Consider the following 18,045-nt stretch of genomic DNA (forward strand, 5'->3'; position numbering starts at 1 on the left):
TTCCCTGCCTATGGGGAGGTCAAACTGCATCCTTTCAATTCTGGGCCATGATCCTAGGGACAGACAGTAACAACCACAAATACGGTATTAACTATTAACTGTCAAAAATGCATTTGTTTATTATGGGGGTTAGATTCCTTAGTAATGTCTAAGTAAAGATTCCCTGGGTTTTTAAAATTTGGCCAAACTCTTAAACATTAAGACCATAGTTAAAAAAAAAAAAAAAGACCATCGTTAAGTGTACTAGAAATGTGCTAAATTACTTCCTTGATTGCATTTTGAACATTTCAGCAGCTGAGTACATTGTAAATACTCCAGCAGGAATTTTTATTTCTCATCATTATTTCTTTGGGATCCCGTGAGAAATACAAGGATCTTGTTTATTGCTGACATATATCTTGTTTAATATCTTTCATGTCTGTCCCTTGTGTCTTACCAGCAAAAACGGTAGAGAAAATGCTCCTAAGCAGAGGGAGAACTGAACCAGGGAAACAGAAAGGAAGAAAAGGGAAAGGAAGTGTGCTGGGGAAGGAAGACGGAGCTTACGCGTCCTGGGACTCCGGGGCCTAGTCTGGGAGAGGGCAAGTGAGAGCAGATGGAACAGACTGAAGGAGTCAAATGTATGGGGCCACGAGGCCGCTCCAGGAACTGGGAAGTCACGTCTTGACACCTAAGTGAGGAAGGGCACCCCAGGCCACTGCTGCATTGGCCCACATACCTCCTCCCTTGCTGGTGCTCGCCTGCACCTTCTCTGGTCCCTTCAAGGTCTCTGTAAGCACCTGGTCTCCATGGCGACCCCTGAGGGGTGTCTGCCAGAAAGCCAGGTGCTGTGCCAGTCCCTGGACCCCTGGCTGCGCGTGCGGATCTTCACGGCCTTCCGCATCTCTGTGCATCACAGCTACAGCTCTCCGAAGGCTGCCAGCATCAGCCCCAAGAGTTCCACAGATCCACCCTCTGCGTTAAAGGGGAGAACAAAATGCGTTCCCATCTGGTAGGTGCAAATGAGGTCATGTTAACCGTTAACAATTCATGTGTCACTGATTCTGGTCCTTCCTGCTCCAGCCCAGCATTCTTGCCTGAAAATCAACCTCAGGTTTGTCTGGGGAGTCTTACCTGACTTTGTTGGTATCCTTACTCTGCTCTCTCCTCGGGGCCTTCCTCTCAGCTGGAAGATTCTGCGACTCTATGAGATCCGCGAGGAGGGTCGTCGAATCTCCACTACAGAAGCCTGTTGCTGTTTTAAACTCTTCCTTATAGAAAATTTCAAGCATATACAAAAAGAATGTTGGTATAACTAACTCGCACGTACCCCTTGATTTGCTTTAACTATGATCTCTCTAAGCCAATTTGTGTATTCTCTACATTTCCACCAACTCTACCCCTCTGGATTATGTTGAAGCAAATCCTTAAATCTTTTAGACTGTATCTCAAAAAGACAGCTCTTTTAAAAAAATTGAATGCAGGAGTATTTAAACCTGGGTTTATGTGTGTAAAATGCTACCACACATATATGCATTTTCCTGAGAAAATGGTCTATAGCTTCCATTACATTTTTAAACTGGCCCAGAAATGTAAAATTCTTAATAATCATTGCTCTAGGGGTGCCTGGGTGGCTCAGTCAGTTAAACCTCTGACTCTTGATCTAGGCTCGGGTCATGATCTCACCATTTGGGAGACTGAGCTCCATGTCGGGCTCTATGCTAGCAGTGTGGATCCTGGTTGGGATTCTCTCCCCCTACCCCCACCTCTGTCCTTTCCCTGTTCTCTCTCTCTCTCTCTCTCTCTCTCTCTCTCTCTCTCTCTCAATATAAACAAAATAAAAACTTAAAAAAAAATCACTGCTCCAAGTAGGATAATGAGAGAGAGTCATTGTGCTTGAGGGTCAATGATTCCCAGTGAAACTGCTCATCTTTTCACCCTTATCACCATAACATCCATTTGGAAAGATTTCTCAGATGCTCATTTCTCAGGAATGATTTAGAGCTAAGTGTCTATTTTAAAGATATTCAGGATTAAATATACTCTCCCCAAACCAAAAATAATAATTTAGAGAGCAGAAAAACATTAATCCGAGGCATATACACAATGGTCAATATATCGTCACCAACAAGGGCTTTCCAAATGGGCTCCCAGCTGCCCAGTGAAGGAATACAAATTGGAGACCCAGAGGGAAGTTCAACCAGAAGAATTTCACTCAGAGCATTAGCCCAGGAGCATAGCATACGGGCACAGAACTGCTCAAAATGTCCTGACATTGCAAACTACAAAGGACGTTACTTCTAGGAACGTGATATGAAAATAAAAAACATTCAGAAACCATACATACAGCTGATTAAGTTTCAATAAGTAAGTTATTTTAATAAAGCAGACATAAAATATACGTTAACTTTTTTTATTTTCAAAAATCTGGGGTAAACAGTCAAGCGGCACATACGTAAACCAAACAACAACAACTTAAAACAAAACAAAACAAAACCCAGAACCTTGCAAATTGTTAACAGACTTTAATAGACTATCCACTAGAGGGCTGGACTAGATGAACAGAAAAGTCCCTCCCACTCCTGACGTTCCGTGACAGAAGACCGATGCCACACGTGCCTTCCCCGTGTGCACGTGTGTGTGTGTGTACATGTGCAGGCATCGGGGTGGGAGGGAAGAATGAAAAAGTTGAAAAGTGGTACATTAAAATCATTCAAGTTACTGACCATTTCTTACATTATTCAGAATGATGTTTCCAGTGTTAAGAAACGATAGCTATCCTCCTCAATACTAAGAAAAGAAAAACACATCCAGAATAATGAAAACATTAGGACAGCTTTGTTGCTATCATTTGGAACATACAGCCACATAGCAAATATTTAAAATTTTAAATAAAAGCACTGCGCTTCTCATCTAAGCAGTTCCAGTGAACAGACTTTTGTCAGTCACAGCCAAACAGAAGACCCTGGAAAAGGTTACACTTGGAACTTATCCAAAAGAGACTCCCTCCATCTGGAAGAGGTTTGCTGTGCTTCAGAATGAAAAACCAAGCAAATGCAAAGCAACCTATTAACTATTCTATTGCTAAATTTAAAGCAAAAACTGCTGGTCGTGTTGAAAATTTAATTTAGAGTATAAATTGCAAGGAAATTTGGGGCACAGTTAAACCTTTATACTGCTAGGAAGGAACTGAGCGGTAAGGCCAAATGATACTCAACATTCCTGGGTCTTTTCAAGTCCTTCCAGCGCAAGCGAATGAAAAACCAAACCAAACAACCCAGCTTCAATTCTAACGTTGACACTAGACTCCAGAAGTAATTAATTAGTTTGGTGTCTTTTTTTTTTTTTAATTCCTCTATTCCCTTAATACTGGAATTTAAAACTTCAAGTCCAGCTAAAGACATCACTCTCACTGCCCTAGGCTAGCTTCCTGCTGTTGCAACTGGAACTCTCTTGTATTCTAAAACAAGGTTTGTTTTCCCTGGTCTCGTTTTAAAACACAGATAGAGAGTCTGTAATTTTCTAATTTGGCACCTGTGAGTTCTGAATTTGAGGGGAGGGGCCAGGCACATGGGATGGCCCCAGCAAGCTCTAGTCCAGGCTTTCAGACCCCAAAACAGAGGTGGGGACCCCTTTTCTCACTCGGAAGCAAAGGACTCTCTCAGAATAGTGTTTTAAGTGGTAGCAAAGGAAATTGAGGGCCATTTAAATTTTATTTGAAAGGAATGTATCTGAATTTTCTATTTATATTCTAATGAACAGTGCGTTACTTAAGTAATAAAAATGAAGAAACACAACGCTGTCAAATGGCAATTATTTTCAGTACATTTTCTTGCATTAGGGAAGCCTACTCATGTGAGGACCTAGGGCACTTTCAGATATGTGGCTTCTAGCCATAGTACCTATTTAAAACCATATATTTCCTTCTTCTGGTGGGTAAATGATCTGATATTTAATACCCCAGAGTCCCTTGAAATTATATTAAGCAAAAATTGCTCTTTTTTTTTTAAACCAAACTGTGTTGGTCAGAATAGTACATAGACGTTTTACTTCCTGAATGCTTGTCATAACTAAAAAATCCTCTCTGTATCTTAGCATGTATCAAATTCCAAAATTCCACAATATTTACCCTCAAAATTCCCTATTGTTTCCTGGCATTTGGTGCTATAGAATAGAGACTGAAGCCAGAAAGCTCTTTTGTTTTCTGAGAGGCAACTGGTGACTTTCTGGCTGGATATGCCTGCAGGATTCTTCATTCTCTGTCCTTGGTAGTTTAACATTTTTGCCAGAACATGGTACAGGTCTCTTTGGCTTTATTTTATTTCATTTTTTGGCCTGGAATGCAGTGAGTCCTTTCACCCTAAATTAAACAGGTTTTCTTTCTGTTCAGAAAAGATTTCATTTTTATAGTCTTATGATATATATATATTTTTCCCCCCTCCGTATAGTTTTCCATCAGGAAAGCAAAACTCAGGAATGTTACCTAATGTTCTGTCTTCCAAATCCATTAATTTTCATCTCTTATTTCTTTTGAAAGAACATTGGGAAGGAAATCTCAAATCTGTCCTTCATATTATTGATTTACATGTTTCTAAGCTCAGTCATGTACTTTTCTGCTTCCAGTGCGGATCTGACGTGTTTTAGCTTCCTTGAAATCATTCTAAGCTCTCTTCCTTTTCATTTTATTCTATCACCTTTTTCTCTGAACTCAGTCCCATTCTGACATAACTTGCTGCACAGAAGCAATTCTGTTCAGTTACAACAAGAAGAGCCCTACAGTTTTGTTTCTTACAGACCACTTTCCTTTTCAAATGTTTTTGGAAGCTGTTTATTTTACTTGGTTCAGTCATTTTTTTTTAAAGAATACACTGTTTTGCTTTTTTTTCTCTATACTCATCCTTACATATGGTCCTTTCTTCCCAGATCCAGAACTTGTTCTTGGCTGTGCTGTCCACATGAGCGTTCTGTCGACTCTATTTTGTGAATATATATTTTGCGGTACTGGGTAAGGAGATGTACATACTTCCAAGTCCAATTTCAAGTTTAATACTTTTCTATTGAAGTGGCATCCTTTTTCCTCCTGTTGCTTGGTTTCCTGGTTCTCTGAACCAATACTGTATGTAAAAAAAATCATAGTATTTGCATGTTCCGCTACTTCGTCGTATCTGTCCTCACCTAAAGGACATTTTTTTGTAGAACGCACCATGCATCTAAGAGATCTTTCTGCTCGCTGCTCTCATTTTAGCTGTAGGGTTTGGAGTTGTGGACAGGCGGAAGAGGAGGTGGGGCAGGGGGAAGGGTGGTGGGATTGAGAACCTTCATGGTCTGCCTTCTGGTCAAGAGGAAGGATCAGTCAGTTATTTCTCTAGCTTGGGAGATCGGATCCTGAGCAAGGAAGCTGGACGTGGTTGGTGAAGAAAATGAGTTACTAGATAATTTTCAATTTTTTTTAATTCACAGCCTGTCCATTTCATGACATGAAGCCAGAGAAAATACTGAGCTAAAACCTGGAAGATTTTGCCTCAATCCACCACTACATGCCTCATAAATTGTACCAATTCCTTCTAGATTCTAGAGCTGAGATTTGGCCTTCCTTAGGGTCTTTATGAGTATTTCTTTGGGAAGTTAGGAGCTCAGTGGAGGCCTCTGATAGCCAGATGCCATTCTTCCAGATGCAGTTTAATAAATAATTTTTAAAAATCCAAATCTTCCCAGCTATGGTGTGGAGGAAAGAAATCTGATTAATTTTCTAATCCTGAATCTAATTACTGTCTTACTGACCTTGGACGGGCCCTTTAATAGTTCTGGGCTTCGATTTCCTTATTAAAATGAGGGAATTTGACAACATGATCTCAGAGGTACTTATAACTTATTGTTTTTTAAGTCTCAAAACAGAAAATTAAAATACCCTGATAAAGAAAATACAAGACAAATGACTAAGGTAAGTATATTTTGCCATGAGGGTGCTTTGTCCTACGGATTATAAAAATCCTTTGACACCAAAATTAAGAAGCAAAAGCAAAAACCATGAGCATATAATTGTGACATAGGTAGTTCTTTGCATTTTATTCAGTGATAACAGTGTCAAAACAGGTGCAGTAAGGAAATTACTTGATTTTTATTAGAATAAATTGGCACGATTATCTGCCCTTTGGATTAGATAATAGGTAATACAAGTTATTTATTGGATAAAGACAGAAACCTTTCAGTATGCAGAAAGTTCATAGAAAACCATCAGGCCTCCCAGGAACCAGTGAATCATATTAATGACCAACAGATTAGTAAGAGAGTACATACAAGGTATGCCACAGTATGTCTTGAGAAATGAAGAATTCCCAAACAAACAGAAATTATGCTTAATTTTTTAAAAGTTCTGTGATAAACGGACCTCTGTGGCCCCAAAGAAGGAAGTTTTCTCTAATGGATTGAGCACTGGATTTGGAGTCGGAAGACCTGGGTTCAAACTTAAGTTCTCCTTATTAGCTCCGTGAGAATTTGGGAAATGTACCTAACTTCTCTGAGCCTTGGTTTCTGAGTATGTAAGTACCGTGGGAACAATTAGACCTGCCTTGCAGAGCTGTTGTGAGAATAGGAGGCAGCTGTGAGGAAGTACTTACCATAATGTTATTCAAATGTGAACCTTCTAGAAACTTATTTGAGCCATAACGATAACTACAGTTAAATGCAAATTAATCATATCAGTTATAATGACCACGAAATATTGAGGAGCCCAATCTCATCTCAACCGGGGGGGGGGGGTCGTCTGTCTAAATTCTTTTAATAGTAATGTAAGCAATATGCATCCAATATAACCCAGTGATCTTTTTTTTGGTTTTAATAAATATTTCCTGAAATTAGTAACTTCCATATGAGCGGCATTAGATGAATAATAAAGCACTTTTACTGAGCATAGAAATCTGATTCTGATCAACAAGTAAACATGAGAAGCAACTCTGGACCCCTCGGCTGTAAAGGCCTGGAAGCACCCGACATCGTCATCATAATGGGCGAACTTTGCCGGCAGGAGGGGCGGCCTCCCTCAAAGGAATTTTGGGAAATCCGGTGATGTCAGGAGTCACGGACACGCAACCACAGGAATTCCCAGAGATGAGTTAATCACCCACATGCCCACATGGCCTCGGCTCTCATGAAGGGAGCTCGGCCATAGGTCACCACCAATCTCTCCCTCACCCATGCTAAGGTGATTAATTTATATGGGGGAAGAAAACAACAAAGACTTTTAAGAACACTGACTAAATACAATGGAATGTTTTTCTCCTAATCCACAGCATTAAACGTTCAATCCCAAAGCAAAAACATTTAAAGATATATATGAATTTGAAACTTTTAATATTTTCTTCTGTTCAGGACTGTTTGTTAACTGTTTCTAAATGTGCATTGGCCTTAACTTAGATGCAACTGGAGCTCACATAGAGAAAATGAGGTAACTTTGAGGCTTTCATGGTCTGCATTTATTGGTGCCTAAAGGTAATAGCTTACTAGTCCAACAAGGTTTAGCACTCCAGATTTCAGTAAAAGCAACAAAGTTATGCATGTTGATAAGTATAATATTTAAACATCCTGTTTACTTTATTTAAGTAATTAAAATGTGCCTAGATTGAGAAAAGCAATCAATATTCTGTTGCCTAGAAATGGCAAAAAATAATTTTGGAAGTTGTAAAAAATGAAAATTCAAGAAAACTGTTATTCCAGAAGAAAGTGTTCTAGTACAGCGAGAAACTTCTGAAAATTCAGGAGATTTACGATATGATCTTGAGGAATTAAGAATCTTGCTTCCAAGCTTTGCCACTTCCTAACTATATGGGCTCAAGGAACTGTAATTCTGTTCACATCGGAGATGAGCCGTTCCAACAACCCCACTTTACTACAGTTGACCGAAGCGAGACGGGAACTGCCGAGTAAGCGGCGGAGGGGCTCCCAGGCAAGTCCTCTTCCTGCTGCAGAAAAGGGCTCCCGCTCCCAAATGAAGGCTGTTTTGTCCAGATTCTCCAACGACAGTCTATGGATGCGCTGAGAGAGTGGTATAGCGCTTGATGCTTTTAATAATGTCGAATTTAAATAAAACTCAAAGTAATAGAATTTCACATTTCTTCAAATACCATTTATCAGGCAGGGCAGATTAATGCAGCATATAATCCAAGCAGAGCTGGAAAATGCCACACGACCAAGGAGACCGTTTCTTTCACAACTTTGGTTAGGTTCTTATATATGACTCCCCTTCGCAAACACATTAAACAATGCAAAAGCTTTCTCATAAAGCCTATTAAGGCATCTCCGTTCTTCACTAGTTTTCGCTTACAGCTGAGGTATCAGGGCTGGGCTGTGTTGGAGGTAGAATTTATGGGTATAAATGTGACCAGATTATCAGGTTTGGTTTCCTCTTCAAGTTCAACAGTTTAAAGGAGGGAGAATCTCCACAATGGGAGAAATAATTGATGTAATACAGATTAATTGAATATTATTATTATTACCAAAAATTGTAGCTAAAATAGCTAACATATACTACATGCTTCCTATGTGCCTAGTGCTGTATTAAACGCTTTATGTTTAATGGGACCGTACCCTTCAAGCTGAGGCCCTATCATCCCTGCTGGGACAAACTTCCAAGGGGAAAACTGCTAGACTCCAGAGAGGAGCTACCAAGCAAGAGGGCTCACTGAGGAGCAGATGCGGCAGGTGCTGTGGGCAAGAGTTCGCCCAAAGCGCTCCACAGGTACTCTCCGTAATATCTGCAGCCCTACAGGTCCCGAGGCAGAGCCAGAGACAACTTGTGCTTAGGTGAGCTTGTGACTTCCTGCTCTTCATTCCCATTTTTGAGTAAAATAGGTAAGTGGAGAAAATGCCCTTAATCCCCACCCCCCACTTCCTTCCCTTGAGATTTTCCTTTCTTCTGGCTTAGGCAAGAGTAGAAAATCCTGGTGTCCCCAGTGGGCATGATGTAGAGCTGGCTGGAAAGGCTGAATGCCAAAGAGAACTCGCTACTCTGGCCCCACTTCAGATCCTTTTGATGCACACGGCCATAAAAAGGAACAGGTGCTCTGCCATTTCAGCAGGTCTACGAGGTGTTGCCACGTATAAATTTAAAGTATGTGTTACACACACACACACATCTAACACAAATACATAACAAAGCACCTAGTACAATGGGTGGCACAGAGGAGCACTTGATAAATGTGTTTTCTTTCTCACTCTCCTCCCCAAGGGAGGCATGTAATGCATGGCATTTAGGATGCGGAGATATAATTCTTTCATTCCGTCGGCTAGCACTGAAGATTCCACCTCCTGATTTTTTTATTAGAATCGTTCACTTCGGAACTCTGGGGATTTGTGACACATCAAATAGTGACAAGCAACAAATGTGAGGCAGAGGTGGTTATTCAGCTGATGAAAAGCCACTTGCAAAAGAAAGATGACAACCTCTGGGTCAGTTATTGCTACGCACGGAAATGTTACAATCTTAAAAGACCCCGGTGATTCTTAATGGCCACTTCTTCGCAATTCTCCTTAAAATAAAGATGGAGGTTTTATTCAATTAGGCTGCAGGCTCTGTCTGCCCAAAAGTTTACATGGGTTATATTTCTGCTTAAGTGCAGAACTCACAGAAAATATGACCATCTGCTTTCCACAAACAGAACAGCCTTTGGGTGTTTAGCAAACTAAAGAAAACTGTACCTAATGCTTTGTGTCTCTTTTTAAACATAACACTAAAATCACTATAGAAAATCACAACAGAAAAGTACGCAATATCAAGTCATAACACTGAGTATTCAGTATTGCCTGTTATTTATATACACATGGAGACAAACCCAAATTAACCCATATTCAGGAAAGATCACCTGGTAAACAAAATTATAAATGTGCAGTTTAACTCAAAAGGGAGGGGAAAACATTGAACCTTAAGGCAGCATTGGCTGAGTCTTTTCTGGTAAAGGAAGTATTACATATTTCAATGACTGGTGAATGCTATTTAAGAACAATTAATTAGAATAAATACTAAAATAATGTTTTGAAAAAGAGACAGGACTGATTTTGGGACTCTTGAAAAATGAATTCATATTGGGATTTTAAGTTTGGATTAGAAAGCACACGCAGGAGCATACTGATATAAAGCTGTAGCAGTCTCTCCTCAAATACAAAATGAAGATTTCTGGAAATTATTATTATTAATTACCACTCTTTGGGCTCCTTTTTCACTTATCATTCAGAGTGGTTATTAGAAAATTCTGCTGATGTTTCAGCAGCATGTAGTCAGGTTGAAGTTTACCTGAGTGAGATGATTCCAAACCGCATTAACAGCCTGTCACCGTGCTCCGGTTTTTAGGACTTTGTCCATAAGGCTGAGCCTGCTTACCTGGTAGGCTGCGCACGTCATCATGTCCCAAGCAGTGGTGCCAACCCCACATGATGACATCTACTGTGGCTGCAAAAGTCATACTTTGACAAACATATTTCAGAGCTCTTTAATGAATGTATTTTGGGGTGTTCTTTGCAGCTTGCTTTGTTGGATTTTCCTGGTTAAGTCAAAAAATTACCGCTAGTCGTTTTACAGGTCCACTGCGAGATGCTGACAGAACAACTGTATGACACAAAGAACAAATTACAAACAATTCCAAAAAAAACGTTCAAACGAAAACAGCTTTCACGTGGTACTGCGAGATTAAACGTAGGCACTTCTGCTTCAGGAGGTTTCCTTAATTTGATCACAGACCGCTTCCCCAAGCTACTTTTTTTTTTTTCCACTACTGGAAATTCCCTCATGGTACAAACCATCTAGTTCACCGGAAACCTTGCTCTCATAAACATCTTCTGGTGCATTAATCTTTTTCCATAAAATTAAAACGGTCTCCGTTGATGCAGGGATCAGGTTGCTCCCAGTGCTGATGGCAGGGGGGCAGCCCCCGCCTCTCCTGTCAACGCTACTGAGGGCCGCCCCCCCCCCCCAGCTTCTGGCAACCAAAGCTGCTTGCTCTGCAGAACCAAGTCATCCATCAACCAGACAGACAGAGGAGTGTCGAGTGCAGTTTTTCTCCTGGAAATAGTTAACATGTCTGCCTCTCTCCTTCCCGTTCCTTATTGTGAGTGTCATTCAACAAAGTATATATAGTCTTCATAACATTCTAAAGCTACTAGGCTACTGGGAGGTTTTTTTTAATGACTACTTAAACAGTCTCCTTTTTTCTTCCTTTTTTTTTTTTTTTTTTGAGAAAAATCTGTGCTAAAAAGGCACTAGATAAAATGAACTTCTCCACTCTTGTGTATGTAACAATTACACATTGTGTTAGATTCTATAATTTAACAAAGGTGACACACATTTGGATAAAATACCCTAATTATTCAGACTCATCTACTTTCAGTTAAACAAACAAACAAACAAACGACAACTCAAAGTCAAGGAAACAGTAGGTCACAACGACAGAGACCAGCCTGACCTCCACGCCACAGCTGTCCCTGCTGCCTCGGAGCTCTGGCCCTGGCAGCCCGAGGGAGCTCCCACCCATCAGGGGAGCAGGGCAGTGGCCTGGACCCAGGGGAGACTCACTGACAGCAACTGTGGGAGCCAAGCCTCCTGGAGACCTGAGTGAATGAGACAAAGGTGAAGTTCTCACAGTTTTCCAGCTTGACCTTCTTGGCTAAGTTGGGGACAATTCCCCGAAGAGAGCGCAGCCCCATCCTCTGCTCCTCATACCACACGCTGCCCATGTCTGCGGCCTCCTTCCTGGCCGTCAGGTAGAAAGGGGACTTGGCCTCCATTTGGGTGGGCGGCCGGTGGATGTACATGTACTTGTAGAGGAGGCAGTAAGGGCACTGTTTGTGTCCCCTGGAATGCTCGTGGTAGATTTTCCCATGACACACTCTCGTGGAACTGCTCCGGCTCTCCCGCTTGACACTGTCTGTCCGGGCAAAATAGGGCTGGTTCTGTGGGTCTTTGAGCAGCTCAATGTCACCATACATCAGATCTGCATGCTCCTGCAGTGTCCGCATGTTCAGGTATTGGCTGTTGTACTTGACCACGGTGGACAAGAGAGTAATGGGGCTGTCATCCCCTAGACACCCTGCTTGCCACATCTCCTCCTCATCAGAAAGAGAGAAGTAGACAATATTGCGGGAACGAGCCCCTGACATCCCTGCCTTGCTCAGCACCCACAGCTTCTCCTTGAGTTTCTTGGTGGAAGAGCTGAAGGTGCTGCTGGTGATGGAGAAGCCCACACCTGCGTTCTTCAGGATGCGGTCCAGGCCCCGGCGGATGGCGTGCAGCGAGGTGGCCAGGAAGTCGGAGCCGTCACTCTTCTTCACGGTGACATAGAAATTCTCGAGTAGCTCATTCAACTTCGCCGCGGGGATCTCGAATGAGACAAACACTGAGGTTACACACCTGAAGACACCTAAAGAGCCAGACCCCTTCCTTCCCCGATCCTCACCAGGGGCTGTGCTGTGGACAAGACACTTCGTGGCCTCTAGAGGGCTGACGCCTCAGCATGAGGCAGTGAAAGAACTTCAAGCAGAAGATCTCGGTTCCACACTTGTAACATACGTGCTTCAAGCAGCGAAATGGGACAGAAAACTCAAGACTTACTCAGAGGATTACTGTAATGCTTAAATAAAGTCGGGGCCATGAAAGGGGTTTTCAACAGTGATGAACACACATACACGTGTACACACATATATATTCATATATACACTAGTTACTATTATTGGTCCTTGTAACTTTCGCTATTCTGTTCCTTTCTTCTCCAGAAGCTCTTTCTTCTCTTTTCTAGCAAATAATTTCCATCTCTCTCCTTTGGGAAAACTCGACCATTCTCTCTGAAGAATTTGTGAACTAAATTTGCAAACTTGGAATCATCCAGCATTAATTTCCTCAAAATCTGCACATACAATTGGGTCCTACTTACACTAAACACCTGGCCATTAGGGAAAGACGATGGGCATGTCTGGGTTGTAGAGCAAGTTAATGACCTTGATTCTTCACTTGAATGTACCTGAATAGATCCAGAAAGATCACTGGCTTAATGACCCATAGGGTTGCAATATTAGTGCTTTTTCAAAAAATATGAAAAGCTTAATGACTGCACTGACAATTAGACAGAGCTTCTCAATTGGATGTGGTGGGAGGAAAAGGAGGCGTGGCCAGTAAGAGAGTTTTATTTTCAAGGAGGAGCGAGACAGAGAAAACCAGACTTTATTCATAGTCATTTTAGGCTGTATATACATTCTAAGACAAAAAGTCTCAACAGAAAATGTTTGAGAAGTAGAAACTGTACAAGTAACATTCATTCTTCTAATAACCCGTGGGTCAAAGAGAAAATAAGAACTGAGTTAGAGATTAAAGATGAACCAAACTGAAAACACTCCATATCAAAATGCACGAGATTTGCTAAATACACTCTCATAACATTATACTCTTGAATGACTTTGTTAGAAAATTGTCTTGAAAATAAGCAAACTGATTATTTAGCTCAAAAAGCTAGAGAAAGTAAACCAAATGAAAAAAATAATAGAGTGGATCATGGGGCACCTGGGTGGCTCAGTTGGTTAAGCCTCTGACTCTTGATTTTGGCTCCAGTCATGATCTCATAGTTTATGGGATTGAGCCCCATGTTGGGCTCTGAGCTGACTGTGCAGAGCCTGCTTGGGATTCTCTCTCTTTCCCTCTCTCTCTGCCCCTCCCCTGCTTTCTCTCTCTCTCTCTCAAAAATAAACTGTAAAAAACCTTAAAACAATAGTGTGAATCAATAAAAAATAAAACATAAATTAATGAACTAGAAAAGATACAAATTGGGATAGATTAAAAAGTGAAAATATGTAGGGGTGCCTAACTGGCTCAGTTGGAAGAGCATTAAACTTTTGATCTCCAGGTTGTGAGTTCGAGCTCCATGTTAGGTGTAGAGATTATTTAAATAAATATTTTAAAAAATTTAAAAAATGAAAATATGGGGCGCCTGGGTGGCTCAGTTGGTTAAGTCACTGAGCTCAGGTCATGATCTCATGGTGCATGGGTTCAAGCCCACATCGGGCTCTCTCCTGTCAGCGCTGAGCAGGCTTTGAATCCTCTGCCCCCCCTTTCTCTGCCCCTCCCCCACTTGCATGCTCGTTCACTCTCTCTCAAAATAAACATTTTTAAAAAATTGAAAGTATGTAAGCTTTGAAGAGACCTACTTTGACAAACGTCTAGTGGTTCTGACAGAAAGAGGAAGAAAGGAGAAGAAAGGAACTATACATTTAACTAACATTAGGAATGAGAAAGACAGGAACTATAGAAAATGAATCAATAATACAAAAGAATATTATATACTTTGTACATATTAACTTGAATAATTTTCTAGCAAAATGTAAATTACCAATGTTGGTTCAATTAGAGGTAAAAGGTCTGAAGAGCCCCCAAAATAGAGTGAATGATCGTCAGAGATGTACATCACTCCTAAGGAGATGGCTTTATGGAGTCTATTCAGCTTTTGTATTCAAACAGTTTTGGAGCATAGGAAAAAGAAAGGTTCTTCATTTTTCTCTAATCCAAATCGAGCAGATATATATAAAAAAGCATATGAATATAAATATAAGCAGACAATGTTTGTTTTGCACAGTGCCGCATTAAATAAGGCGTGTGCGTGTTAGAACCATGCAAAGCGAGACAACCTCCAATACACAGCTCGGATATGCACGAACAGCAGTTAACATGGTGCACGGAAAACAAGGGCTGCCCGTATTATCAAATCAGATTCCGAACTGCAGGAGAGCAGCCCCACACCAAGACAAGTAGGGACTGTGGCAGAGTGTACGGAGGATCAATCTTAATAAATATGTTAATATCATTGACTTACTCCTAGCAAAAGTAACATGGACTTGCTGAGTACTGAAAACTGACTTGAAGGTATGATATCCATTTGAAATTTTTAAGAATTTGAATTAAATTTAGGTCAGAAGAAAAAAAACCAATCCTCTTACTATGATGAAGTGTATTTTATAGACCAGAACTATAAAATTTATACTTAAGATGGAAATGTTAGAATTTTTTTTATAATGTCAGGAATAGGATGAACTTGCTGAATATAATTACTGTGATATTACACTGTTTTGGAGATTTTAGCTAACCAGGCAAGACAAGAAAAAAAAATGACCCACACATGTATGTATGCATGTGGTGTAAATACTAAAGGAAGACGATAAAATGTAATTGTTTTCTGATCATCTGATTCTTGGTCTAGGAAATTCCAAGAGATTCAGCTGAAAAGCCATCAGTGAGGTAGCTTTATGCAAAATATGAAAACCAACAGCTTTCTTACATACCAGTAAAAACCAGTTAAAACAACCATGACTCCCAAACTGAACTGGTTTCAGATTTTTATGTCGTCACTTGTAACTCCCTACTTGCGGGTGCTAACCTCTCTTTGTATTAGTTGGGATTCCTTTGGTTGCAAGAGACAAACCGAATCTGAACAAGCCCCGGATGTGAGCGCTAGTGGACTCCACGACCGTCAGGACTCCTCCCATCTCCACTTCTCGGTGCAGAGCGGCTTTCTTGACGCAGCTCACCACCTAACCCCCCAGCGCTCCCTAAGGTTTGCGTCTTACAGCGTCAGGTACTCACAGCGTTCCAACTCTCCTTCTCAACACCATCAAAAACATCTAAAGAAAAGATTCTAGTTGGCCCACTCCCGATCCAAACAATCAATCAAAAGGTAGGCCGCTGTACTAACAGGATGGCTTCTCCGGTAACCATCAGGACTGAAAGAAAGGAACGGCTCCTCAATAACGGATGTTGAGCAGAAAATCTTTTTTTCTGTAGTACTTAAAAACAAGACCAAATAAGACAACTAAAAAAACCAACCTCAGACAGCTTCCTGTTGCCCTCAGAATAAATTTCAAACTGTTCACCTTGTATGCAAGCCTTTACAATTTGCTTTCGAAACTTCTGGTACCTTGTTTGCAAAGACAGCCACAACTCCTCCCCTCCCTGTTGCCACACCCCTCTGCAGTGCCGCTCCTCCCATGGAGGGGTGGAATCTATTTTCCCATCTTTGGAATCTGGGCTGGCCATGACTTATCTTGACTAAAGAACGGGGCAGAAGTAACAATGTGTGAATTCTAAACTTAGGCCTCAAGAGATGCTGGTTTCATCCGTTTTGGTCTTATAGGTTCTAACGGGTTGTGGCGTCATCTTGGTACAAGATGTTACCAAGTGAGGAAGCCCAGTTAGACCATGGGAACACGTGAAGCAGAGTCAGGCTGTCTCCCACCTAATACCCTGCACCCATACGATAGATACACGAAGTGAGACTAGTAGAAGAACCATGTTGCTGAGAACAACCCATAGAATCATAAGCAAATAATATGAATGTTGCTTTAAGCCGCTAAGCTTTTGGGTGGCTTGTTACTCAGTTATCAATGAACTGGTACACACACTATTTCTCTAACCTAACCTGCTGCTCTCTCTGTATTTTCCAGCCTCACTGAACTCTGTGCCACTCACAGGCACCACCGGGTGCTCTTATGCCTCTAAGTCTTTGCACATCTACTTCCTATGCCCAGGATGCTTTTTTCTTCTAACTTTCTCCATTTGGAAAATCTATATTCATTATTTCAGATCTAGCTCAAATTCTGCTGTCTACATAAAGGCTTTTGAGCTTCCCTAAGCAAAGTTATTCTCCTACCTAGGATCCCACAACACTTAATTTAAATTTTTATTATGGCCTTCTCCGTATTGCAGAGTTTCTTTTCTGTTTATACATCTGCCTCTCAAAATGGACTGAGAGCTCCCTGAAGGCAAGAACGACATCTTGTACATGATGGGGTCTTCAGCACAGAGCGGATGGCCTGCAAGACGTCAGTGATACACAATGAACTGATAAACATGGCCAAGTCACTGAATTTACACTGTAGTCAGGAGAGCCAAGCTGACTTAAGATGCAGAATATTTTTCTTGATTTACATAGGATACCACAGATTTCAAAGTAAAACCACAGCAAAAGCAATTCCTGGAGAAATGTCAAGTCACACAATTTATATTGTTTGCACATAAGAAACCATTCATTCTGTTCCACATTGGCTGCCTTAGTTTTCTCAGACTGAATTTTGGTTGGTGGTTATTTGCCCAGGTTACCAAGGTCTTAAATTTGTTAAAAAGACATCACATGAAACGATTTTTCTTCATTAACAACTCTGTATAGATTTACCATGCCAAAATTCGCCATGGATTATAGACTTATTTTCCTTGATGTCAAAATGACCAAAGAGAAATAAGAGCATGGTCCTGGGCAGATGACCCCAGAAAGAATAGAGTAAGAAAAAGCTGACTTGCATGGTAAATCCCAAAGTTCCAGAACTACACAGTACTCGACTGAGTTATAAGACTAGCCAACCAAGAGTTACTTGGGGGGAATATCTCAAATCCCTGTGTGGATAATCTTATCTAGGAGGATGACAAAAGGGGAGAAAGGCTCATGAACTATAAGTACTCTTCTAGGAAAATACAATTAATCTTGAAGTAGCCATTGCTGACAACAAAAATGACTTCATTCTTGCAGTTACCAAATTTTACTTTATTCGGAAAGATAGGTGTGGAACTTCAAGATGCTCAATTTTCCAAAGAGTGAGTCTAGGTCCCTGAGATAGCAACGCTGAGGGAGATGGGTCAGGGAGGATCAGATCACACCTGTGAAAACAACTTGTGTGAAAAATATTATGTGAAACTCACAAAGTAGGCAACAGAGTGAGACTGGAGGGTACACCCCAATTATTTAGATGATATTCTGAAGTCTGATTTGACTCCTTGCTTTCTCCTTTGAACAAACAACTAAGTTTGAGGCTCACCAGCTACCACATCATGATCAAGAGCTGTTACCTACCTTGTCTGCTGTCAACTATCTATCTTTAAAGAAACATCTAGATTAAAAATATGTTGGAGCGCCTCGGCGCCTCAGTCGACTGAGCTTTTGACTCATGATTTTGACTCAGGTCATGATCTCATGGTTTGTGGGTTTGATCACTGCATCAGGCTCTGCACTGCTTAGGATTCTTTCTGCCTCTCTCTCTGCCCCTCTCCCATGC

At 41.1% G+C, this 18,045-nt stretch overlaps 1 protein-coding gene across 4 annotated transcripts in view; it reads right to left on the minus strand.

Moving 5' to 3' along the window:
• Positions 1–9,654: 9,654 nt before the first annotated feature.
• Positions 9,655–18,045, minus strand: part of KIAA1958 (KIAA1958 ortholog) — an 84,027-nt gene continuing 75,636 nt past the window's right edge. The window contains exons 3-5 of one of the 4 annotated variants that reach the window (XM_029920808.1): positions 11,687–12,342; positions 11,540–11,574; positions 9,655–10,576 (exon numbers count right to left, since the gene is read on the minus strand). In XM_029920808.1, coding sequence (XP_029776668.1) covers positions 10,521–10,576; positions 11,540–11,574; positions 11,687–12,342 — 747 coding nt within the window. In that variant the 3' untranslated portion in view covers positions 9,655–10,520. Of the gene's footprint in view, positions 10,577–11,167; positions 12,343–17,619; positions 17,651–18,045 lie in introns of those variants that run through there. The other 3 variants (XM_029920807.1, XM_029920810.1, XM_029920809.1) reach the window with 3 other exon arrangements.

Source organism: Suricata suricatta, chromosome 13, assembly GCF_006229205.1.
Source record: "Suricata suricatta isolate VVHF042 chromosome 13, meerkat_22Aug2017_6uvM2_HiC, whole genome shotgun sequence".
In the NCBI taxonomy this organism is placed as follows: Eukaryota; Metazoa; Chordata; class Mammalia; order Carnivora; family Herpestidae; genus Suricata; species Suricata suricatta.